Source organism: Oncorhynchus kisutch, unplaced genomic scaffold (assembly GCF_002021735.2).
Source record: "Oncorhynchus kisutch isolate 150728-3 unplaced genomic scaffold, Okis_V2 scaffold1277, whole genome shotgun sequence".
NCBI lineage: Eukaryota > Metazoa > Chordata > Actinopteri > Salmoniformes > Salmonidae > Oncorhynchus > Oncorhynchus kisutch.
Window position 1 is genome coordinate 32501 of NW_022263222.1, and position 20017 is coordinate 52517.

The 20017-nt window shown below is 41.5% G+C and overlaps 2 protein-coding genes and 1 long non-coding RNA gene across 5 annotated transcripts in view; 2 read left to right on the forward strand and 1 right to left on the reverse strand.

The window, feature by feature from the left end:
* The window catches only part of LOC109878999 (fibrillin-1-like), a gene marked incomplete at its 5' end in the record, with an annotated part of 32723 nt that extends 28220 nt beyond the window's left edge, over positions 1-4503 (forward strand). The window contains 3 exon segments of the mRNA XM_031818166.1: positions 369-597; positions 1258-1471; positions 2231-4503. Coding sequence (XP_031674026.1) covers positions 369-597; positions 1258-1471; positions 2231-2611 — 824 coding nt within the window.
* Positions 4504-5603: 1100 nt separating this feature from the next.
* On the reverse strand, positions 5604-10067 carry LOC109879009 (deoxyuridine 5'-triphosphate nucleotidohydrolase, mitochondrial). 2 transcript variants are annotated; one of them, XM_031818163.1, is made up of 8 exons: positions 9948-10023; positions 8662-8850; positions 8030-8186; positions 7523-7614; positions 6802-6846; positions 6517-6591; positions 6164-6234; positions 5604-5765 (listed from the first exon to the last, which is right to left on the reverse strand). In XM_031818163.1, the coding sequence occupies exons 1-8, from the start codon at positions 10006-10008 to the stop codon at positions 5709-5711; spliced, it is 747 nt and encodes a 248-aa protein (XP_031674023.1). In that variant the 5' UTR covers positions 10009-10023; the 3' UTR covers positions 5604-5708. The 2 variants fall into 2 exon arrangements, with proteins under 2 accessions (XP_031674023.1, XP_031674024.1); XM_031818164.1 differs by lacking the exon at positions 8662-8850 and having other exon boundaries at positions 9948-10067.
* Positions 10068-11241: 1174 nt separating this feature from the next.
* On the forward strand, positions 11242-13515 carry LOC109879010 (uncharacterized). 2 transcript variants are annotated; one of them, XR_004208146.1, is made up of 3 exons: positions 11242-11512; positions 12624-12813; positions 13361-13515. It is a non-coding gene; the product is annotated as an uncharacterized LOC109879010 (long non-coding RNA). The 2 variants fall into 2 exon arrangements; XR_002253459.2 differs by lacking the exon at positions 11242-11512 and having other exon boundaries at positions 11519-12813.
* The last annotated feature ends 6502 nt before the right edge of the window (positions 13516-20017 follow it).

Sequence of the window (20017 nt, forward strand, 5' to 3'; positions counted from 1 at the left end):
TCTGTCTTTCTCTCTCCCTCAACATCAAATCTACATCCCTTTCCTGGAAGTTGAACTTGTTCCTCTCTAGATTACTGGAAGAGCTCCCTCCCTGAGTCACTGTCCTACATGAACACTGTTGTTATAACTGAGTCGCTGGCACTTTAACTTGACTCTACTGATGGGAATTACAGCATTGATATTCAGTGGCCTTTCCCTAAAAGAACACGGCCAATGTTTATCAGATGAACCGGTACTACAGATGGTTTCCTCATTCCCTTCAAGAGTTTCTCAGTATTGTTTGTGTTCTCTGGCCGAGGTTTGACCCATATTTGACATCTGTTTGTTTTGTTGACTTCCTGTCTGTGTTGTTTGCTTCCTGTGGTCAGATGAGAACGAGTGCCAGAACACTCAGATCTGTGGGGGAGCATCGTGCCATAACACCCTGGGGAGCTTCCGTTGCCTCTGTCCCACTGGGTTCAACTACGGAGACCAGGGGGGGTGCAGTGACATCAACGAGTGCTCCTCCTCCTCTAATCCATGTAACTACGGCTGTTCCAACACAGACGGAGGGTATCTCTGTGGCTGTCCACCTGGATACTACCGCGCTGGACAGGGGTGAGTGATTGAGACTGTGCGTGTGTGTTGTGAGTGAGTGAGTGAGTGAGTGAGTGAGAGAGAGAGAGAGAGAGAGAGAGAGAGAGAGAGAGAGAGAGAGAGAGAGAGAGAGAGAGAGAGAGAGAGAGAGAGAGAGAGAGAGAGAGAGAGAGAGAGAGAGAGAGAGAGAGATATCATTATCAATTTTGATGGATAGACGGGTTTGTTGTTTAGCAACAAAACCAACACGTGCGTAACTATGGGACAAAACAGACAGGGTTGGCTTAGATTGTTGACAACATGTAAACTACATTTTGTCTCCGATATTTATTGAAAACATATATAAATGTGCACAATGTCTCTCAAATACATCGTTACAGTTGTTGGTTAGCTAGCTAGCGAATTTTAGCCATATTAGCATTGTAATGAAATCAGTCAAAACCCCTAACAAAGACATGGTATCAAGAACAAGATGAAACTAGCTGAAACGAGTAACTTTATTGTCATTGTTGGTAGCTATCTGGCCATCCACAATCACAACAACACATAGACCCCTGTCCCATTGAAGTGTGCACATTGTTTTGGTGATGTTGTCAGCTAGCCCATGTATAGGCAAGATGGTGTTTGGGTATGATTTTATGCCCTGTGTGTGTGTGATTGACTCCTTTCTGTGTGTTCCAGGCACTGTGTGTCAGGCGTGGGCTTTGGTAGTGGTGTGAGTCTGGGCCAGGGAGGAGGAGGAGGAGGAGGAGGAGGAGGAGGGGCAGCAGAGGTGGGTGACAACGATCTGTCTCCTGAGGCCTGCTACGAGTGTAAGATCAACGGTTACCCCAAGAAGGGGCGCAAACGCCGCGACACCAACTCAACGCTGGAGCAACCTCTGGACAATGCACAGGTAATGTCTGTCTGTCTTGGTCTGGTGGCCCCTAGAATGGTCATGCTATCATGTCTTGCCTGCTCTTCACTGAATCCGTAGTACATATTAACTGTGTGGTCCTGTGTTGTGTCATCAGGATCCGGAGTGTTGAGTGTTGTCAGTGTTTACATAATCCACCTACTACATGGTCCTGTGTCCTCAGCATCAGGAGACAGTGAACCTGGACAGTGTTACACATGATATATCTGTATAATACTGTATGTAACCTGTCCTGTGTCCTCAGCATCAGGAGACAGTGAGTCTGGACAGTGTTACACATCATATATCTGTATAATACTGTATGTAACCTGTCCTGTGTCCTCAGCATCAGGAGACAGTGAGTCTGGACAGTGTTACACATCATATATCTGTATAATACTGTATGTAACCTGTCCTGTGTCCTCAGCATCAGGAGACAGTGAACCTGGACAGTGTTACACATCATATATCTGTATAATACTGTATGTAACCTGTCCTGTTTCCTCAGCATCAGGAGACAGTGAGTCTGGACAGTGTTACACATGATATATCTGTATAATACTGTATGTAACCTGTCCTGTGTCCTCAGCATCAGGAGACAGTGAACCTGGACAGTGTTACGCATCATATATCTGTATAATACTGTATGTAACCTGTCCTGTGTCCTCAGCATCAGGAGACAGTGAGTCTGGACAGTGTTACACATCATATATCTGTATAATACTGTATATCTATATGTAACCTGTCCTGTGTCCTCAGCATCAGGAGACAGTGAGTCTGGAGAGTGTGGACATTGAGGACACCCTGCTGTTCAACCTGAACATGTCCGGCCTGTCCAGCCGAGACCACATCCTGGAGTTCACCCCGGCCCTGTCCACACTCAACAACCACGTGCGCTACTCCATCGACTACGGCAACGAACTGGGCTACTTCAAGATCAGCCAGAGGGAGGGGCTTAGCTACCTGCACCTGTCCAAGAGGAAGTCCCTCCCCCCTGGAGCCTACTTCCTGCAGATCAGTAGCGTGGCCGTGTACAGGAAGAAGGAGCTGGCAGCGCTGGAGGACAGCAACGATAAAGACTACCTCACAGGCCAGCTGGGAGACACACTCACCATGAGGGTGCAGATAGTCCTGCATTAACCTACACTACAGGACTGACTGGGGTGGCTGGTCTGGGCTGGGTGGGGAGTGTCTGCCTGTAAACACTGGTCTAGGAACAGATTAATTTACCCTTGATCCATATCTCAACCATTAGGATGGGGAGAGAAGATCTGACCCTGGGTCAGTGGTTATGGGCAACTTCTACCTACTCTGAGAGAGAGCTTGGGACAATCTCAACGCCAAAGAGACTAATGGGTGGGTGGGGGGAGGGGGGATTGCGTTGTTTGATTCCCAAAGATGATTCTACATATCATAGATACAACCTTTAGTGCTACAGTGTAGGCCTAACCCACTGGCTACAGTATGGCTGTCTGAAGAAAGGCTTAGAGAATGAGAATGACATGGAGGGAAGACATGACAATGACACAACAATAACCACTCTAAACTGCTCTGTGCAGGAAGCTCTGGTTTGAATGGTTTTTATTTTTATTTTTATGAAAAAGGTTTATATGAAATAGGTTTTGTATGATGATATGTGGAATCTGCCACTCTTTTGTGGGACATGTAAGGCAAATGCCATATCCACCCATAGCCCCTACCCCCAAGACCATGAGGGTAGCTAGGGAGTATGGGGTAGGAGGTAGGGGCTAGCGGTGGATTTGGACTGAGTAGCAGAGTGCAGAAGTCACTGATGCTGAGTGTTCACAGCTTGGCAGAGGTGGAAGTGAAAGGCAGTGTTCAGATTCTCCACCCTTCTCCCTGAAGTGTGCACTTGCTCACTCCCCCTTCATGGTTCACAAAGCATTGGCTGCTAAGGAGAGTTTCCACCATATTAGGTAAACCAGTCCATTCCTTTCAAATCCCTGAGGGGAGAAGGGTAGGGAATCGAACCGTAGCTAAAGTCTTTAGCTAGAAGGACCCCTCTTCCCCATCATAACTATGCTTCTTCACCTTCCCCACTGACTAGACTTCAGCATTACACATATTTACTGGTGCTAGTAACAAATCCACATAGACTTATGAATGCACTGTAATACTCAACACACAGTAGCTGTCTGTCTACTGTCCTTTTAATAAGATGTCAGACGTCTTCTTTTCAACCAAAACCAAAGTAACAGCCTGTCTGCTCTCTATACCACATGTAAATGAAGTGTGTTTATACTGTAATCAATGCCATGTTTAGAATGTTAATCTATGAAGCCTTTTGTAAACTAGAGAACGCCCCTGGGAGGAGGGGGTGTAATGGTGCTTATAATGACCTACTACTTCCTTTGATAAACTGTATACACACTCGCAAACACACAACACAAATACACACACACGCCCTCAAACACACTCAAAACATACACCGTTCTGATGGTGCCAAACCTGTGCCTTCATGATTATGCACTGAGGTCGACACGGCCACACACTTTTCGCTCGTACAACCAGTGCTCCGTAGCGAAGTCAATCAGACCAGCCGCAGACTCATCCGTCTGTCGCTCTGTCACATCAGTGCTCCGTAGCGAAGTCAATCAGACCAGCCGCAGACTCATCCGTCTGTCGCTCTGTCACATCAGTGCTCCGTAGCGAAGTCAATCAGACCAGCCGCAGACTCATCCGTCTGTCGCTCTGTCACATCAGTGCTCCGTAGCGAAGTCAATCAGACCAGCCGCAGACTCATCCGTCTGTCGCTCTGTCACATCAGTGCTCCGTAGCGAAGTCAATCAGACCAGCCGCAGACTCATCCGTCTGTCGCTCTGTCACATCAGTGCTCCGTAGCGAAGTCAATCAGACCAGCCGCAGACTCATCCGTCTGTCGCTCTGTCACATCAGTGCTCCGTAGCGAAGTCAATCAGACCAGCCGCAGACTCATCCGTCTGTCGCTCTGTCACATCAGTGAGGGTTTAGTTGTAAAGTCACAATAAAAACGTGTTTTTTTGTTTAAAAGGTTTCGTTGTTGTCCCTGTCTCCCAACTTCACTTCCTCTCTTTGCAGATTATGCTATTTATGGGATGTATTTTAACCACTTTAAGGGCCAAATTCCCAGACACAGATTAAGCCTAATCCTGGACTAAAAAGCACTTTTAATGCACATTCATTGACCATTATTTTATTCTTAAATTACATTTCTCATTTAGCAGATGCAATTACCTTGCTCTAGGATACAGACATGGTTGAATGTATTTTTTCACCTAGTCCACTCAGAGAGGTGAACCATTGATGAACCTTTTGTTTACTGGTCCAATGCTCTTAACCGCTAGGCTACCTGCTGCCCTAACAGTCTACCTTTCCTTGGTTCCTTTCATTACGGACAGCTGAAAGGACTGGTGACATCCTCTCCACAATGCTTCCTGCTTCTACCTAGCATCATCTCTGCCTAATGAAAGGATGAGGGAAGGAAGCTATTGGAATTCCAGAGACGATATAAAACGAACACTACTGAACCACAGCCACCATATCCAGTTCAACACAACCCAATGACTGCATTTAGAAGGCAAGGGTCACGTTCCCCTTCTCAGACATTGCATGCGTCAACCAATAGTTGCGTGCCACGTCACCGAGAATGCTATCGACAGATTGCTAGAACGTGGTTAGCTGAGACAAAATACCTATCCAGGCGTTGTAAGATCTGGCATGCATCTGCAAGTTAGTCAGCCTGGAACTCTACCTATTTCTCAGTGAAACTCCTCCCTGGTGTGGTTCACATTAGCCTTCTGATTCTACAGTTAACAGATCTAACATGTAATACGAGCCTGTGTGAAGGGTTTGGTCCCTAAGACAGGGAAACTCCCTCGAACTATGAAAATAAATGGTTTAACATCACCACTTAGTGGTCATTCAGGGTACAGACTTACATAGAATTCTATCCAAAGCCGATATACATAAGTGGGCATAGCCGACATTTTCATATAAGTTTCCCCAATTGGAATTGAACCTGCAACACTGGCATCTCTAGAACCATGCTCTTGCGAACCGAGCCACACAGACAAGAAAATCAGTGATGTTTCATTGCCATTAATGGCCAAATCAGCAGGCATAGACAGTGAAGCAAAGGGATAATAACAATCTTTATTAAACAATGTAATTATTGTACAACGACATAACATGTAACATAACAAAACTAATAAGCTGGTTTATTTACAATGTTGATGTATCAGTTGCTGCCTGTGGAGCCAAATCCTCCAGCCCCACGCTCGGTCTCATCCAGAGTCTGAAACAGAGAGAAGACACGGTTAATACTACAACACTGGAGTGAAGGGAATTTTTGTTACTTTCTATGCGAATGAGGGTTCTCCCAAACACAGATTTAGCCTAGTCCGGGACAAAAAGTATGTTCAATGGAAATTGTTAAAGTGAAGAGGACGATGCTCGATCAGAGTCGAGAAAAACAGCCGTAAGGGCTCAAGGCTCATTCTCACAGAAATAAGATGCACTTAAAATCGACATTTCAGTCTCAAGTTTAAATGAAATGAGACTGCTTGACAAGGTGTGTCCATTTAAGGTTTGTGTGAAATGGATCATAAAGCTGTGATCAGCAATTCACTACTAGGTCTGAGCTTGTATGGTAACACTATAAATGGTCATAGTCTATAGAGAAGCGTGAAGTACCTTTAGCTCCTGTAGGTCTGGGTAGCAGATCCTCTCGCACACCAGCTGAGCCACACGGTCCCCTTTTTTCACTGGGACACAGAAAGAAACACCATCACTCTACAGGTCACCCAGTTTCCCAACACCATCACTACAATGTTTCACTGGAAAACAGATCTCAATGTGAAATGCATTTGGATTGAGCAATCAGTAAAACAAGTTATTTCAGTTTCTGATGAGGCATTTAAGTTATTTTTTTTCAAAGAGCAAAGGGTATGCAGATGGTCCCTTTAATCATGGATACAAAGTGCTTTCAATGCTTAGAGTTTGGAAAGGTGGCATGTGAATGATTAATTATTATTTTTAAAGCTCACCTTCAAAGGTTTCCTTGCTGAAGTTGAACAGCACCACCCCCACATTACCTCTATAGTCCTCATCCACTACTCCAGCTGGGGGGAGACAGGCACTCCAGTTAGCCTAGCTGTCATGAATGTACCCTGTCAGTTCTATGTTCTAGACTCTGGTTAGAACAGCCAAAGAGTGACTTGGGTTCATGAAATCTCCATCAGAACTATGGTTACCACTTTCCTGCCATTTTTATAACCCATCTCTTAGGAAAAGTGTTATATTAATATCTGAAGGTCAAAAAGTAAACTCACCCCCAACATCAATGAAGTGTTTTGCAGCCAGGCCAGACCGTGGTGCTGTGAAAAGAGAGAAATACATCAAATATGACTAAACTCCTTTTTATGCTGGAGAAAAGTGAAGGGGAGATGAGAAAGAGGGGTTGAACGAGATGAGTGTGAAAGCAGTCTCCATTGACCGTGTTGGAGCATCACATGTGATGCATTGTGGGTAAATTGTGACTGACTGATCTACCAAAAACAATGAGTAGTTATTTATGTTGCAAGGTGATTTGTCAGTAGGCAGTCAGTCGCCTGCACTTTCAGTTGTAATGAGGGGGTTTGATTAATCTTGCCCGGATGCCTGTGTAGGCATGTATTGCACCAGCTGAAAGTTGATTGCATTAGATTTGGAAATACGCTGCCTCCCAGGCGTCCTGCTCTGGCTGACTGCAATGTTTTCTCAAAACAAAGTGACATAATTAAGCATGTAGTAATTAGTAGGATTTTGTGTTGCCATGCAAAAGTGATCGCTTTCTGCCTTCCCAATGAAAAGTAGTTTGAATTTTCTAACATTTATTTTATGTAAAAGAGATGTAGGTTTCTGGTTCAACCCAGGTCAAAGTAAAATAACTCCCTCACTGTCAAGTCAAACAATACCCAGAGAGACCTACCCCCACATACCCGTAGGCCAGGGTGCAATTACATTTTTTTCTTATTAAAAACATTTAAGTTTGTGTCCTGGTACCCTACTCACCCACTCTGCCATAGCAGCCTGACGGAACTGCTATCTGGATGTCAGTCTTCACGATAGCCTTGTCCATAGGACCAATACTGTAGTCATAGGCACTGTTAGAAAAAATATCAACAGGTGGCTTACAGTCACTAACTTACAAAGGCAGTGACCTACATCTAACTCCCCTCCCATCCAATAGCTAGTAAGGAGGAGCAGGCTAGCACTACCGTTTGACAACTTTTCTCCGGTTAAAGTTGGTCATATAAACATGAAGCAAGACTAGGCTACCTAGTTAGGTAGCTTGATATGAAGACAACATTATGCATGGTCGTTTGCTAACTACAGTTTTACTTTGATTGATAGCAGAAAAATAAACAGCCACGTGCAGTATACACTCACTGCAACGTATTGAATTCAAGTAACGTTATCTTGCTTATGTGAATAGCAAGCTAGCTAAGTAAATACAAGCCAGTAAAATGTACAGCGTTCAAATCACTTCCAGTGACCATGTCCCGGACTCTGACCCACCTGAACAGGTCGTAGCCTGCAGCTTTAGCAGAGCCCCGGGTAGGAGCAGTGGCATGTTCAGACAACTTGGAGAACTTCAACACCGATATCACATTCTCTTCCACTGCATGTGGCTTTGTCCTCTTCAGTGGAGAAACTTCTGCGGCGTCTATCACTTCTGAGCAAGGCATGTTTACAAAGTTTGTGGTAAGAAAGTTGAGTTAATTCCAAAATAATAAAATGGCTATGGTTACTAACGTTAGCTAAATAGTTAAAATATGGCGAGTTGTTGCTACTTCTCTGAATCTTATTAGGAAGCACACATTCCCGCCAATTTCAATTGAATCTGCCTCGCCGTCGTTGAAAAAAAGAAAATCTCGCGAGAGTTCTGACAACTTGACCAGCTGTGAGCTGAATGACAGGAAAGCTTTAGTTTACTAATCCTTGAATGATGCATCTTGATTTCGGTAAAACACTCGACTACAAATCTGACAACAGTACAATTACCGGTACCTACACATTTATTGACTACACATCATGTTAATACTAAAGCTGATAATACAACAACCAGTTAGCATAGCAAAGTAGCTAGCTGCTAGTGCTAGCAAACATGAGCTATTACTGAAAAGCAATGTAGCTAGCCAACGAGCTACCTGCATTCTCGCATCCTTTTCTCCTGGCCAGAGTGGGAGAATGCAGATAAAATGTTCTGTGTGAGAGTACTGAAGACTGGGCAGCGATAATCGAAGAACAACACCGCCAGTAGAGCCTCTGCTTTGCAACGAAGTGCTCCATCTTGTTAAAGATACAGTCCTCCCCGGCTGCGGCATCAGCTACAGCGCCTTCAGAAAGTATTCAAACCCCTGGACTTATTCCACATGTTGTGTTACAGACCGAATTAGAAATTGATTAAATCTTTTTTTCCTCTCACCCATCTATACACAATATCCCATAACTACAATGTGAAAATGTTGTTATACATTTTTGCTAATGTATTGATAATTAAATAGAGGCAGAGTGAGTATTGGTTAAGTGGGACATTAAGCTTTGTGATGAATATCCTAATGTGTACAATAACATCACCAACCATGCCTGTGTGTTAGTCATTTTAATTCACAACTGGAATAAACTGATCACATCACACAGGTGTATAACAGAACACACACACAGGCTCAGTTTGATAGTGCACCCCTAAGTAACAGTGCAGATGAAAAATGATCAGGCCTACTGTACATCTTGCTGTACAAAGTATTGTTTAAAAAAAAGTTCTAGGTTGGAACTGTTGCTGTTAACATACAATACATATATTTGATTCTAAACTGGATTAAACACACAGTCCTAATGAGAGGTGTGTGGGTGTTTGAAGTTTTCAACAAGCATGTCTATTCTGGGTTACATTTTTGACAGTGCAACCCTGAGGTCATGCTCAGCATTGAGTCTGTATCTGTACTTGTGTTTTAAGTATGCCAGGGTTGAGAACCCTGACTCGCATAGGTATGTGGTGCCAAACTAGCTTAGAACATCTACTGCTTTCTCAGTCTAGACAGGAGACTGCTTCCTGCTGTGTAGATGAGCAACCCAGAACTGAGTGTTTGCCTCAAAAAGCATCTTGCTTCAATTAGTTTATTCCAGAATAAAATTTTAGTATTTTACTAGCAACAGTTCCAACCTAAACTCATTTAACAATATTTCTAGAGTAATATGTACAGTATAGTAGGCCTGATAATGTTTAATCTTCACCTGTACTGTTTCTTAGGGTTGCACTATCAGTAGTTAGCTAGCTTGCTTTGGCTAATGTTAGCTAGCTATTAGCTGAATACAAGGGGATTGTTTGAAAGAGAAACTCACATCTACCACTATGAGAGATAGCACTCCCTTATTTCTGCTTATCATCATCACCTGTTATAAAATGACAACAATGCCGTGCTAATTGACTTACTTTTCCACTGTCGAAGCACTGTTTCCTGACGCATTCTGCCCTGTTCTGGGTTTACCGTCATGCTGTGGGTGTTTGGTCAAGACCTGACGTTTTAATTTGTTCGTTTTGAACATTACTAAGCACTTCCCTGCACAAAACACATTTTGGGCGCTCCTCGTTATTTATCAAAGTTTGTATTAAACCAAGAGAAACGCATCGCTGTATTTTCGTTTCATGACGATTGAGTTCGTCAGAATTTGTGGCTAGTTTGAGTCCATTTGATGATGGCGAGTGGGAATGACATGTTGACAGGCTGTCAGGTTAGGAAGGCTACGAGTTTCAAAACACTTGCAAGTTAAAATTTGTAATTACTTTTTTCAAGTGTCAAATGTCATTTTTTGTACACGTGATTTTTTCACATGTCCAGTGTGTGGTTTGATTTGATCGCCTGTTATGGGCATTTTTACACGCGTTCTTCACATATGTCCAGAGGGCATTTACAGGTGATTAGAACGTTTGAATATTGTAATTTCAGACGCGTGAAATTGTGCCACGGCTTTGGAACGAACGAAGCCTGGCCAAGAGAATGCTCGGCGGAAATGGAGTCCCTAGAGAAAGAACGAGATGGGTGTCAGGAGTGGGGCAGCAGTATTATCATAAGGAGACGTAATACTTGGAAACTGGAGGAGGAATGGAGAGAAGAAGGGTGTAAGCTTGAGTCGGATAAAAATGGTGGAAAAAGTAGAAAGTGTAAGCAGATGGAGCTGGAGAAATTGCAGTGAATGATGGTGAAGTTATCCAGAGACCGAGGTATGCTCCCAGAATCAGGAAAAACACAAGTCTGTGACACAGTGTTGCCAACTCCTCAGTAAGGAAAGTAGCTATTGGCTGTCCTAAAGTAGCTAGAAGTCGCTAAATGACGCCATCACCAAATCTGCATAATTGGTCATGTAATTGTGATGGATGCTGTAGGAGAGGGGAATAATGTGGGAGAGACACAAAGGGAGTAAAAACAACTACATATGTTTAGAACTACAAATGAACTTTCTTCTGTCGATTCTTGTTTTTTGTAATGTCCCAATTCCAACCCTCCTCCTTTATCCGGGCTTGGGACTGGCAAAAGCGACCTAAAAGAGACACTCTGGCAGAGTTACTTAGTTTTTTATTTTTCTTAATTTGGTTTGGTTTTTAACCTTATCGTCCACTTAGGATCTACAACAAGTCACAGTAAAACATTAACATCTTTAACCATTCCATAAAAAAAAAATGTTTTGTATACAATCAACATTAACAATCTAAATGGACCAAAAAGAGACAATAGAAAAAACTGTCACTGTCAATGGCAAATGTCAGAAAATGATGGTAACTAGTCTGGCCCTAATTCAGGTTTTTTATTTTTTTAATGTAACCCAGTGCGGGATCAGTCCGCGGCAGCTTCCAGCATGCGCCATTCATTTGCAGTCTGGATGCAGAGGGGTGAACATCTCCTGCTCTGACTGCATCTGGGAGGGACCGCTGCGCGAGGACTGTGGGTGCTTTGGGACGGGGGTGGGGCCCACGGCAGCACCAGCTCCTCGTTGAGAAGAGTAAGAACGATATGTGGCTTTCACGTCAGTCTCAAATAACACCAGAAAAAGTCGCTAGATTTGTTGCTAGTCGCTTTTTTGAAAATGTGTCGCTAGATGGGTCTGAATACTCGCTAAATATAGCTACAAAGTCGCTAAATTGGCAACACTGCTGTGACAGTAGGAGTGAAGTTTATTGAAAAAGTGGACTCTTGCCCTTTGGCTGATCCATTTGTGGTTGCGCGGTGTGTGAAAAAAAGAGTTGGGTCATGTGGAATCAGTGAGGGTAGAGGGAGAATGCGCTCGGAGTAAAACGAATGGTGGCAAGAAAAGTTCATTGTTTTGTTCTCAAGAAAAGGGCACCAATGAAAGGAGTGATAAACTGGGGTAGCATTAAATATAACAGTTGACCAGCTGAGGGATAAGATTTCCAGTGTATCTGATGTTAGTCGTTTGATGCGGAAAGAGTGGGAGATAACAGAAGATACATTGTGTCTGTTCTTTCGAGTTTTGATGTTGAGTCTGTTAGGATATGAGTTAGGATATGTTATCCTGTATGTGCCGAATACATTACGATGTTACGGGTGTCAAGCTTATGGGCATGTGGCAGCAGTGTGTAGGAGGGAGGGTTCAAGGTGTGAGAAATGTTCAGAAGGGCATGAGACAAAGGAATGTGTACTATTGGGGAATGTGTTAATTGTAGGGGTGCCCATGGAGCTGGGGATCAGAAATGTCCCGAGCGAGAGATGCAGGTTGAGGTTTCCAGGTTAGAGTAGAGCCATACCAGTACAGACAGAGTAAGATTGGATTTTTAGCATTTAGAAAAATGGTTACCAATTGTACTGCAGGGATGGATCGGAAGTCACATAAAATTGAGTTTGTGGTGGCAGCTGCAGAGAGGTATTTGGGTGTGCGACACTTGACATCAGAAGAGTTACAAGATGTGTTAGGTGGCGATGTCCCATTCTTTCAGGATAATGGCATGAGGTAGGAATACATACATTTAATTAGTGGAGTAGGGTAGTGTTCATTTTTATTTTATATTTTGAAATTAGTGAGTAGTGTTAGATGGTAGGGTATTTATTTAGTCATTTTTATTTTTCAAGCAAAGAATAAGGGTGTTGTATTACAGTCTAGTAGGTGGCGGTAATGCAACAAATTGGATGCAAACCGCCGTTAAACCTCAGAAGAAGAAGAAATTGTGCCTTTGCACACGTTCTGAACGTCTGTGTAGTAACAGGTACGTTTCATGTGTCTGAAAGTACCACATTGTAGCACATTGAGTTTGACTTCCGGCCTGTTGCGATGAATCGCTTTCCCAGGTAGGGAGGAGATGTTTCTAAATATGGATCAAATTGTTACAATTTGTAATTTACAGAATGCAAGGCGTTGGTGAGAAACATTTAGGGAGTAATTAAAACTATTTTTCCCACATAGCATTACAACTACAAAGCTGACGCTGGCTAGCTAGCTTATTTTCATTGAAATAGCATGGCTAGTTAGCTAGCTAGCAATAGTATTTTTGTCTAGCCTGGTATATGGACAATATACCACGGATAAGGGCTGTTATGCTCAATGCGGAGTGCCTGGATACAGCCCTTAGCCGTGGTATATTGGCCATATACCACAAACCCCCAAGGTGCCTTATTGCTATATAACTGGTTACCAACGTAATTACAACAGTAAACAAGTAATATTGACTCACCTGTAGTATACGGTCTGATATACCATGGCTTGCTATCTGTCTCATGTTGTACCGATCATCAACATGAACAAGATTGAATTCTGTTGAATTGGCAACTGACTAAATTCTTGTTAAGAAGATGTTGCTGTTCAGAATGACATGTTTATGACTGTTGATGTTCACAGGAATCTCCAAATACTATGTTGAATGAGCACCGCGGATGAAAGAGGGGGAGGAAAACAGAAAGCTTCTTTCTACCACACCTTCACCAAGTCACATACAATGTTTGCTTCATGAACAATTGTTACATCAGAAATAAATACAAAATAATTTTAGTTTATTCTGTTTCTGTTTTTTTAATGCTGGATGTGAGTAATTTAGCAGGTCCATAGTATAATGTATTGTTTTGAAACTTTTATTTAAATATATATTCAGTCAAAACTCACTTTTTGCTAAAATAATGTGTTTTCTACGGTTACTTTTTACATACTGATACAGTCTCATTAGTTTTGAGCTAGACTATGATTGGGTAATGTCTACTGTAAATTTCTACTACCCTTTTTTAAAATGTTTATGATTGAAATTAGCACAGTTTTTTAATAGTTTGTTTCTACTGTCTGGTGAGGAAGTGGGCAATATGGATACATTGGAGGAGGAAGGGAGAGTTAATGACAAATCAGAACTTGGACAATGTCAGGGATTAATGACAAATCAGAACTTGGACAATGTCAGGGAATAAATAGGTAAATGTCCAGCCTATCAATGACAAAATAAACGGGTTCAGAGGTAGCTGACATGTCTTTGGCATCATTAAAGTTAACTGTTATTTTATCAAATCAATTCTCTGTAATTATTATTACGTGATTAAACTAATCATGTAAATGTAATTAACTAGGAAGTCGGGGCACCAAGGAAAATCTTCAGATTACAAAGTTATAATTTTCCTAATTTAACTCTTCAGATATTATTATATCTGATCAATTAGTCTTCTAATGAATTATTCTTTGCCTCACGTTAGTCTCATTCCAAACGTCGTAAATTGTTGGTTATCTGCACGAACCCAGCTTTTACTATGAATCATCCATACACCAATTGTCTTAATCATTTATTTACTAACTAACTAAATATTAACAGAAATACATAAACAAACAAGTAGATATGGATACAAGGAAATGATAGGGGAGGTTCCCTTGTGGTCTAAGCCGATATGACGGCTTGGTGGACAAAGGGAAGTGGGTGTGGACTGAGAAGGGCGGGAAAGACAAAAGAGACACTACACAGTTGATAATTGAAATGCTAATCCTTTGCACATGAACGCTCACTCATTCGGGAATAATTGGGATCAATATATATTTACGCCTAGTGTGTTGTCGTGATCTCTGTTGGAATCGTCAGTCCTTCTGTTGGAATGTTCATCAGAGCATCTCCGCTTCCCTGAAGTCTTTTTGTGGTTAGAATGGTGGATACTTCAGAGTACCATTCAGAAATGTTCTTATAGAATAGATGTTTCGGCGGTTGTCGGTCTTCGCATCTCAGGTTGACATAATTTCTAGCTGGAGACTAATAATTTGTATCTAAGATTTGCTCTTATTCTGTCGGGATCGATAGTCTCAGAGTTGAACCATTTCCTGTCGTGTAGCCAATGCTCTACGTGGTATGGTTAGGAATTCAACAACCATTACAACCTTAGCTTAGACTGAGGTTTCTGTGGTCTCTACTCAAAACCTTTGCCCCCTCAACTGACCGAGGTATGCATGGTTTGAAGAGGATTTCTTCAGGTGTGGTTTTTATTCATAACAGTAGAAAAGGGCTGTTCCATGATGCCAGATCATGTCTGTGCTCATGGGGGCGGGCCAATGACTTGGTTAAACTTTAAAGGGAATACAATTCTCTCACATTAACAGTTTAAAATCACATTACATAATTTCACAAATAGTTTAATCTTTACTCATTCATTTTATACAATAATTAGATGCAAACCTCATAACGGAGGCACCTGTATAAACAGAGTTATGGTAATGGGGCTGTATTGTCTTTCATGAGTTCACAAACATGAAACAAAACGGACCAGGTCGTAGCTAGCTTCTCCACTGACCGTTTACACATTCTCCAAAACATGGATATTGTTCAGTTCTCAAGTTCTGTGATGTAGAATAAGTTCCTTTGTTCTACTGTGAAACTCTCTCTCTATATACTGCATGGCCAGGAGGAGAGAGTCTCCTCCAGGAATTTACGACCTGAGATAACAGAACCTGGGTGTAGGAGAGAGAGGGGGATGCCAAGCTCTATACCCAGAAAGGGCCACGCCATGACATAACCTTAACATGCAAATATCTAATGTTATCTTATGTACTGGACAGAGGCTAGCCAGCTATTCTGAAAACATTGGATTACCAACTTGAGCAGTAACATATCAGTTTGCAGCACATTTTCACATGGACATATATACACTGAAGAAAAATATAAATGCATCATGTAAAGTGATTGGTTTCATGAGCTGAAATAAACGATGCCAGACAGTTTCCATATGCACAAAAAGCTTATTTCTTTCAAATGTTGCACCCTGGTCCTTCCTCCACTGCCTCCATAACAGTTCATCAATTCCTTTTTAGAAAACATTTTAATTCGGTCTTTGTGGTTTGGAAAGCATAGTCACTATTATTGCTTTCATTTATTTATCAAACAAATGGAGTTTTGGAAAAGTAGGTACTTTTCACCAGACAATCCCATCTGGTGGATGGAAAGTGTTGTATATATTTTTTTCACATGGACTTAGAGCTTGATACCTCAGATGATGAAAAGTGATGGATAGCTAATTCAAATAAATACTTTATGAATTATGAAGCCTTTATGTGCTTTTTTCAATACATCAATGCTTTTAAAAAATCACAAAATGTGATGTTATCTACCAAATAAGTTGTTTTCTGAAATTATTAAAAAGCTACTACTATTAAAAAGCTAACTACAAAAACACAATTCCTTACCCAATAGGCTAAACAGGTGTAATGAACACGTGTAAATATGTGCCCATAACAAGCGTTCTAATCACCTGTAAATGCACACTGGACAGGTGTAATGCACAATGACAGTAAAACAGTCATTGAAATTGTTGAGGGGTGATGTCTTTCTGGTTTCATTCTACAAAATGTTCTTTAGGGTCTAGTTTGAAGCTGGTGTACAAACCCAAAAGTAAAAGATGCAAAAACAAAACTTAAGAACGGGAAGCATAGAAATAGCATACATAGAATGGATCTACCACTTCTTAGACTTGCTTTCAAGTCGAAGGATAGAAAAGTGAGTTAAAGATCTATGTTAATTTGGTCAGGTTGCCCAAAAAGTTACATAATGCCACTTTAATGTTCCACAAAAGTATCATAAAAATATTGAAATTATGCATATACTCAAATTTATCCTTCTTTACAATAAAGTAGTTAGTGTTCCACTTTGCCAATCAAGGTCTCCCAATTTGCCAGTATCGACTGAAAAAATGTGGTCTCAGGACAATGTGTTTGAAAAAGTCATCCATCCTGTATTTAATATTTATTTATTTTGTATAAGTTAATTGAATTCTTAAGCTATTTAGAATGGTATCATGTTGGGGGTTAAGACATTGGGATGATTCTGTAAAGTGTTCGGAAAAGCAAATTACAGAAAGTGTCCCACTTTACCAATACTCACCCTATATCATTTACAGTTGAAGTCGGAAGTTTACATACACTTAGGTTGGAGTCATTAAAACTCGTTTTTCAACTACTCCACAAATTTCTTGTTAACAAACTATAGTTTTGGCAAGTCGGTTAGAACATCTAATTTGTCAAAAATTCATTTTTCCAACAAATGTTTACAGACAGATTATTTCACTTATAATTCACTGTATCACAATTCCAGTGGGTCAGAAATGTACATACACTATGTTGACTGTGCCTTTAAACAGCTCGGAAAATTCCAGAAAATTATGTCATGGTTTTAGAAGCTTCTGATAGGCCAATTGACATTATTTGAGTCAATTGGAGGTGTACCTGTGGATGTATTTCAAGGCCTACCTTCAAACTCAGTGCCACTTTGCTTGACATCATGGGAAAATCAAAAGAAATCAGCCAAGACCTCAGAAAAAAAATTGGTTGGTTCAAAATTGGTTGGTCTGGATCATCCTTGGGAGCAATTTCCAAACGCCTGAAGGTATCACGTTCATCTGTACAAACAATAGTACGCAAGTATAAATACCATGGGACCACACAGCCATCATACCACTCAGGAAGGAGACACATTCGATCTTCTAGAGATGAACGTACTTTGGTGCGAAAAGTGCAAATCAATCCCAGAACAACAGCAAAGGACCTTGTGAAGATGCTGGAGGAAATGGGTACAAAGAATATCTCTATCCACAGTAAAACGAGTCCTATATCTACATAACCTGAAAGGCCGCTCAGCAAGGAAGAAGCCACTGCTCCAAAACCGCCATAAAAAGCCAGACTACGGTTTGCAACTGCACATGGGGACAAAGATCGTACTTTTTGGAAAAATGTTCTCTAGTCTGATGAAACAAAAATAGAACTGTTTGGCCATAATGACCATAGTTTTGTTTGGAGGAAAAAGGGGGAGGCTTGCAAGCATAATAACACCATCCCAACTGTGAAGCATGGGAGTGGCAGCATCATGTTGTGGGGGTACTTTGCTGCAGGAGGGACTGGTGCACTTCACAAAATAGATGGCATTATGAGGCAGGAAAATTATGTGGATATATTGAAGCAACATCTCAAGACATCACTCAGGATGTTAAAGCTTGGTCACAAATGGGTCTTCCAAATGGACAATGACCCCAAGCATACTTCCAAAGTTGTGGCAAAATGGCTTAAGGACAACAAAGTCAAGGTATTGGAGTGGCCATCAAAAAGCACTGACCTCAATCCTATAGAAAATTTGTGGGCAAAACTGAAAAAGCGTGTGCGAGCAGGAAGGCCTACAAACCTGACTCAGTTATACCAGTTCTGTCAGGAGGAATGGGCCAAAATTCACCCAACTTATTGTGGGAAACTTGTGGAAGGCTACCCAAAATGTTTGACCCAAGTTAAACAATTTAAAGGCAATGCTACCAAATACTAATTGAGTGTATGTAAACTTCTGACCCACTGGGAATGTGATGAAAGAAATAAAAGCTGAAATAAATCATTCTCTCTACCATTAATTTGACATTTCACATTCTTTAAATAAAGTGTTGATCCTAACTGACCTAAGACAGGACATTTTTACTAGGATTAAATGTCAGGAATTGTGAAAAACGGAGTTTAAATGTATTTGGCTAAGGTGTAAACGTGTAAACTTCAGACTTCTACTGCACATACAATTAAACATGGAGAGTGGAGGCTGTTATAGCAGCAAAGGGGGGACCAACTCCATATTAATTCCCATGATTTTGGTAGTGTATTTCATTTAAGACATTTTCTAAAAATTCTAAAAACATGTTTTCACTTTGTAATTATGGGGTATTGTGTGTAGATGGGTGAGAATTAGCTGTATTTAATCTATTTTGAATTCAGGCTGTAACACAACAAAACGGAATAAGTCACGGGTATGATTACTTTCTGAAGGCACAGGATAACCCACTAACAGACCTTATAACCAGAGAGTAAGTGGCGATAGATAATATTTTTTGCCAAATAGCTAGATAGCTACTTTATCACGTCATGCATGGTTTGTTTGTGGCCCTGGTAACAATAACTAATGGTAGCTAGCTGGAGTAATGTGTGCATCATTCTCCTCCTAAAATGCACTGCATGGTCAATCTGATGTCTGCATTGGCCTGCAGCATTTACAGTGATATGGTCTCTGCCATATGCGCTTCATGGAGCAGCGCAGAGCTGTTGTGAAGGAAGTTGTCAAAGAAGTGAGTGTGTGTTTATACAGGACCTCCCGTCCTCACCTACCGTCAACCAATCATGTCAATGCTGAGCTATACAGAGCCCTCCGCATTGTTACATCTTTTGGGAGGCACAATGCAGTGCAGAGCTCAATTTGGCCTCTGCATGCCTCTGGAGGCTCCGCAATTGCATCACACCCTCCATATGGAGCCTCTGACCACATTTTCGGATCAAGCATAAATGGTCTTTTACCCCCCCATGTGTGTCCGTCCCAGGCCAGGTAGCTCCCTCATGCTCCTCTGTTGTGTAATGGAAGACTTGTAGCTTGGGGCTAATAACCAATGATATATATAAACTCTGGATTGCTGATGCTATGTATTGGCCATTGAGAGGCTTTGAAGCCACTGGTCGACCATATTGTCATTACCCAGTAGGCGCAGTCCTCCCTCCATAGCAGTGTTTCTCAACTCTGGTCCTCGTGTACCGCCAACAGCACACATTTCTGTTGTAGTCCTGGACAAAAGCATCTGATTCAACGTGTCAAGGTCTTGATGATTAGTTGAGTGGTAGAATCAGGTGTATTTGTCCAGGGGGCCATAACAAAAATATGTACTGTTGGGGGGTACTGGAGGACTGAAACACTGCTCCATAGGAATTTATGGATTTCTACAGTATGTCAATTGAATGTTTCAAGGACAAAATTACATGTATTTAAGTATGATTTTTTTGTAATGGGGACACTATCGTTAGTAATCTCAAACATATACTATAAGGAAAATATTTGTATATATTTTTTTTATGTTTGGCTCACATAATATAATTTAAAGTATGCATTAAGGTGTCTATAATATTCTAAATGTGGCAAAAATAAATGTAGACATTAATAAATCCCAAATATTTTTTACTACCGTGTTGGTGTGCCAAGATGGAGGTTCAGTGGCTTCAACACAGCGCCCCCTATCTGTCATCAAGTGTATATATAAA

Bases quoted from the DNA above. Each gene is read 5' to 3' on its own strand.
- LOC109879009 (XM_031818163.1), bottom strand. From the start codon at position 10,008: ATGACGGTAAACCCAGAACAGGGCAGAATGCGTCAGGAAACAGTGCTT. The intron at 8,187-8,661 runs GTAGCTCGTTGG...TGCCTTGCTCAG, and splicing joins AAAAGGATGCGAGAATGCAG to AAGTGATAGACGCCGCAGAA. The intron at 6,592-6,801 runs GTGAGTTTACTT...GTCTCCCCCCAG, and splicing joins ACACTTCATTGATGTTGGGG to CTGGAGTAGTGGATGAGGAC.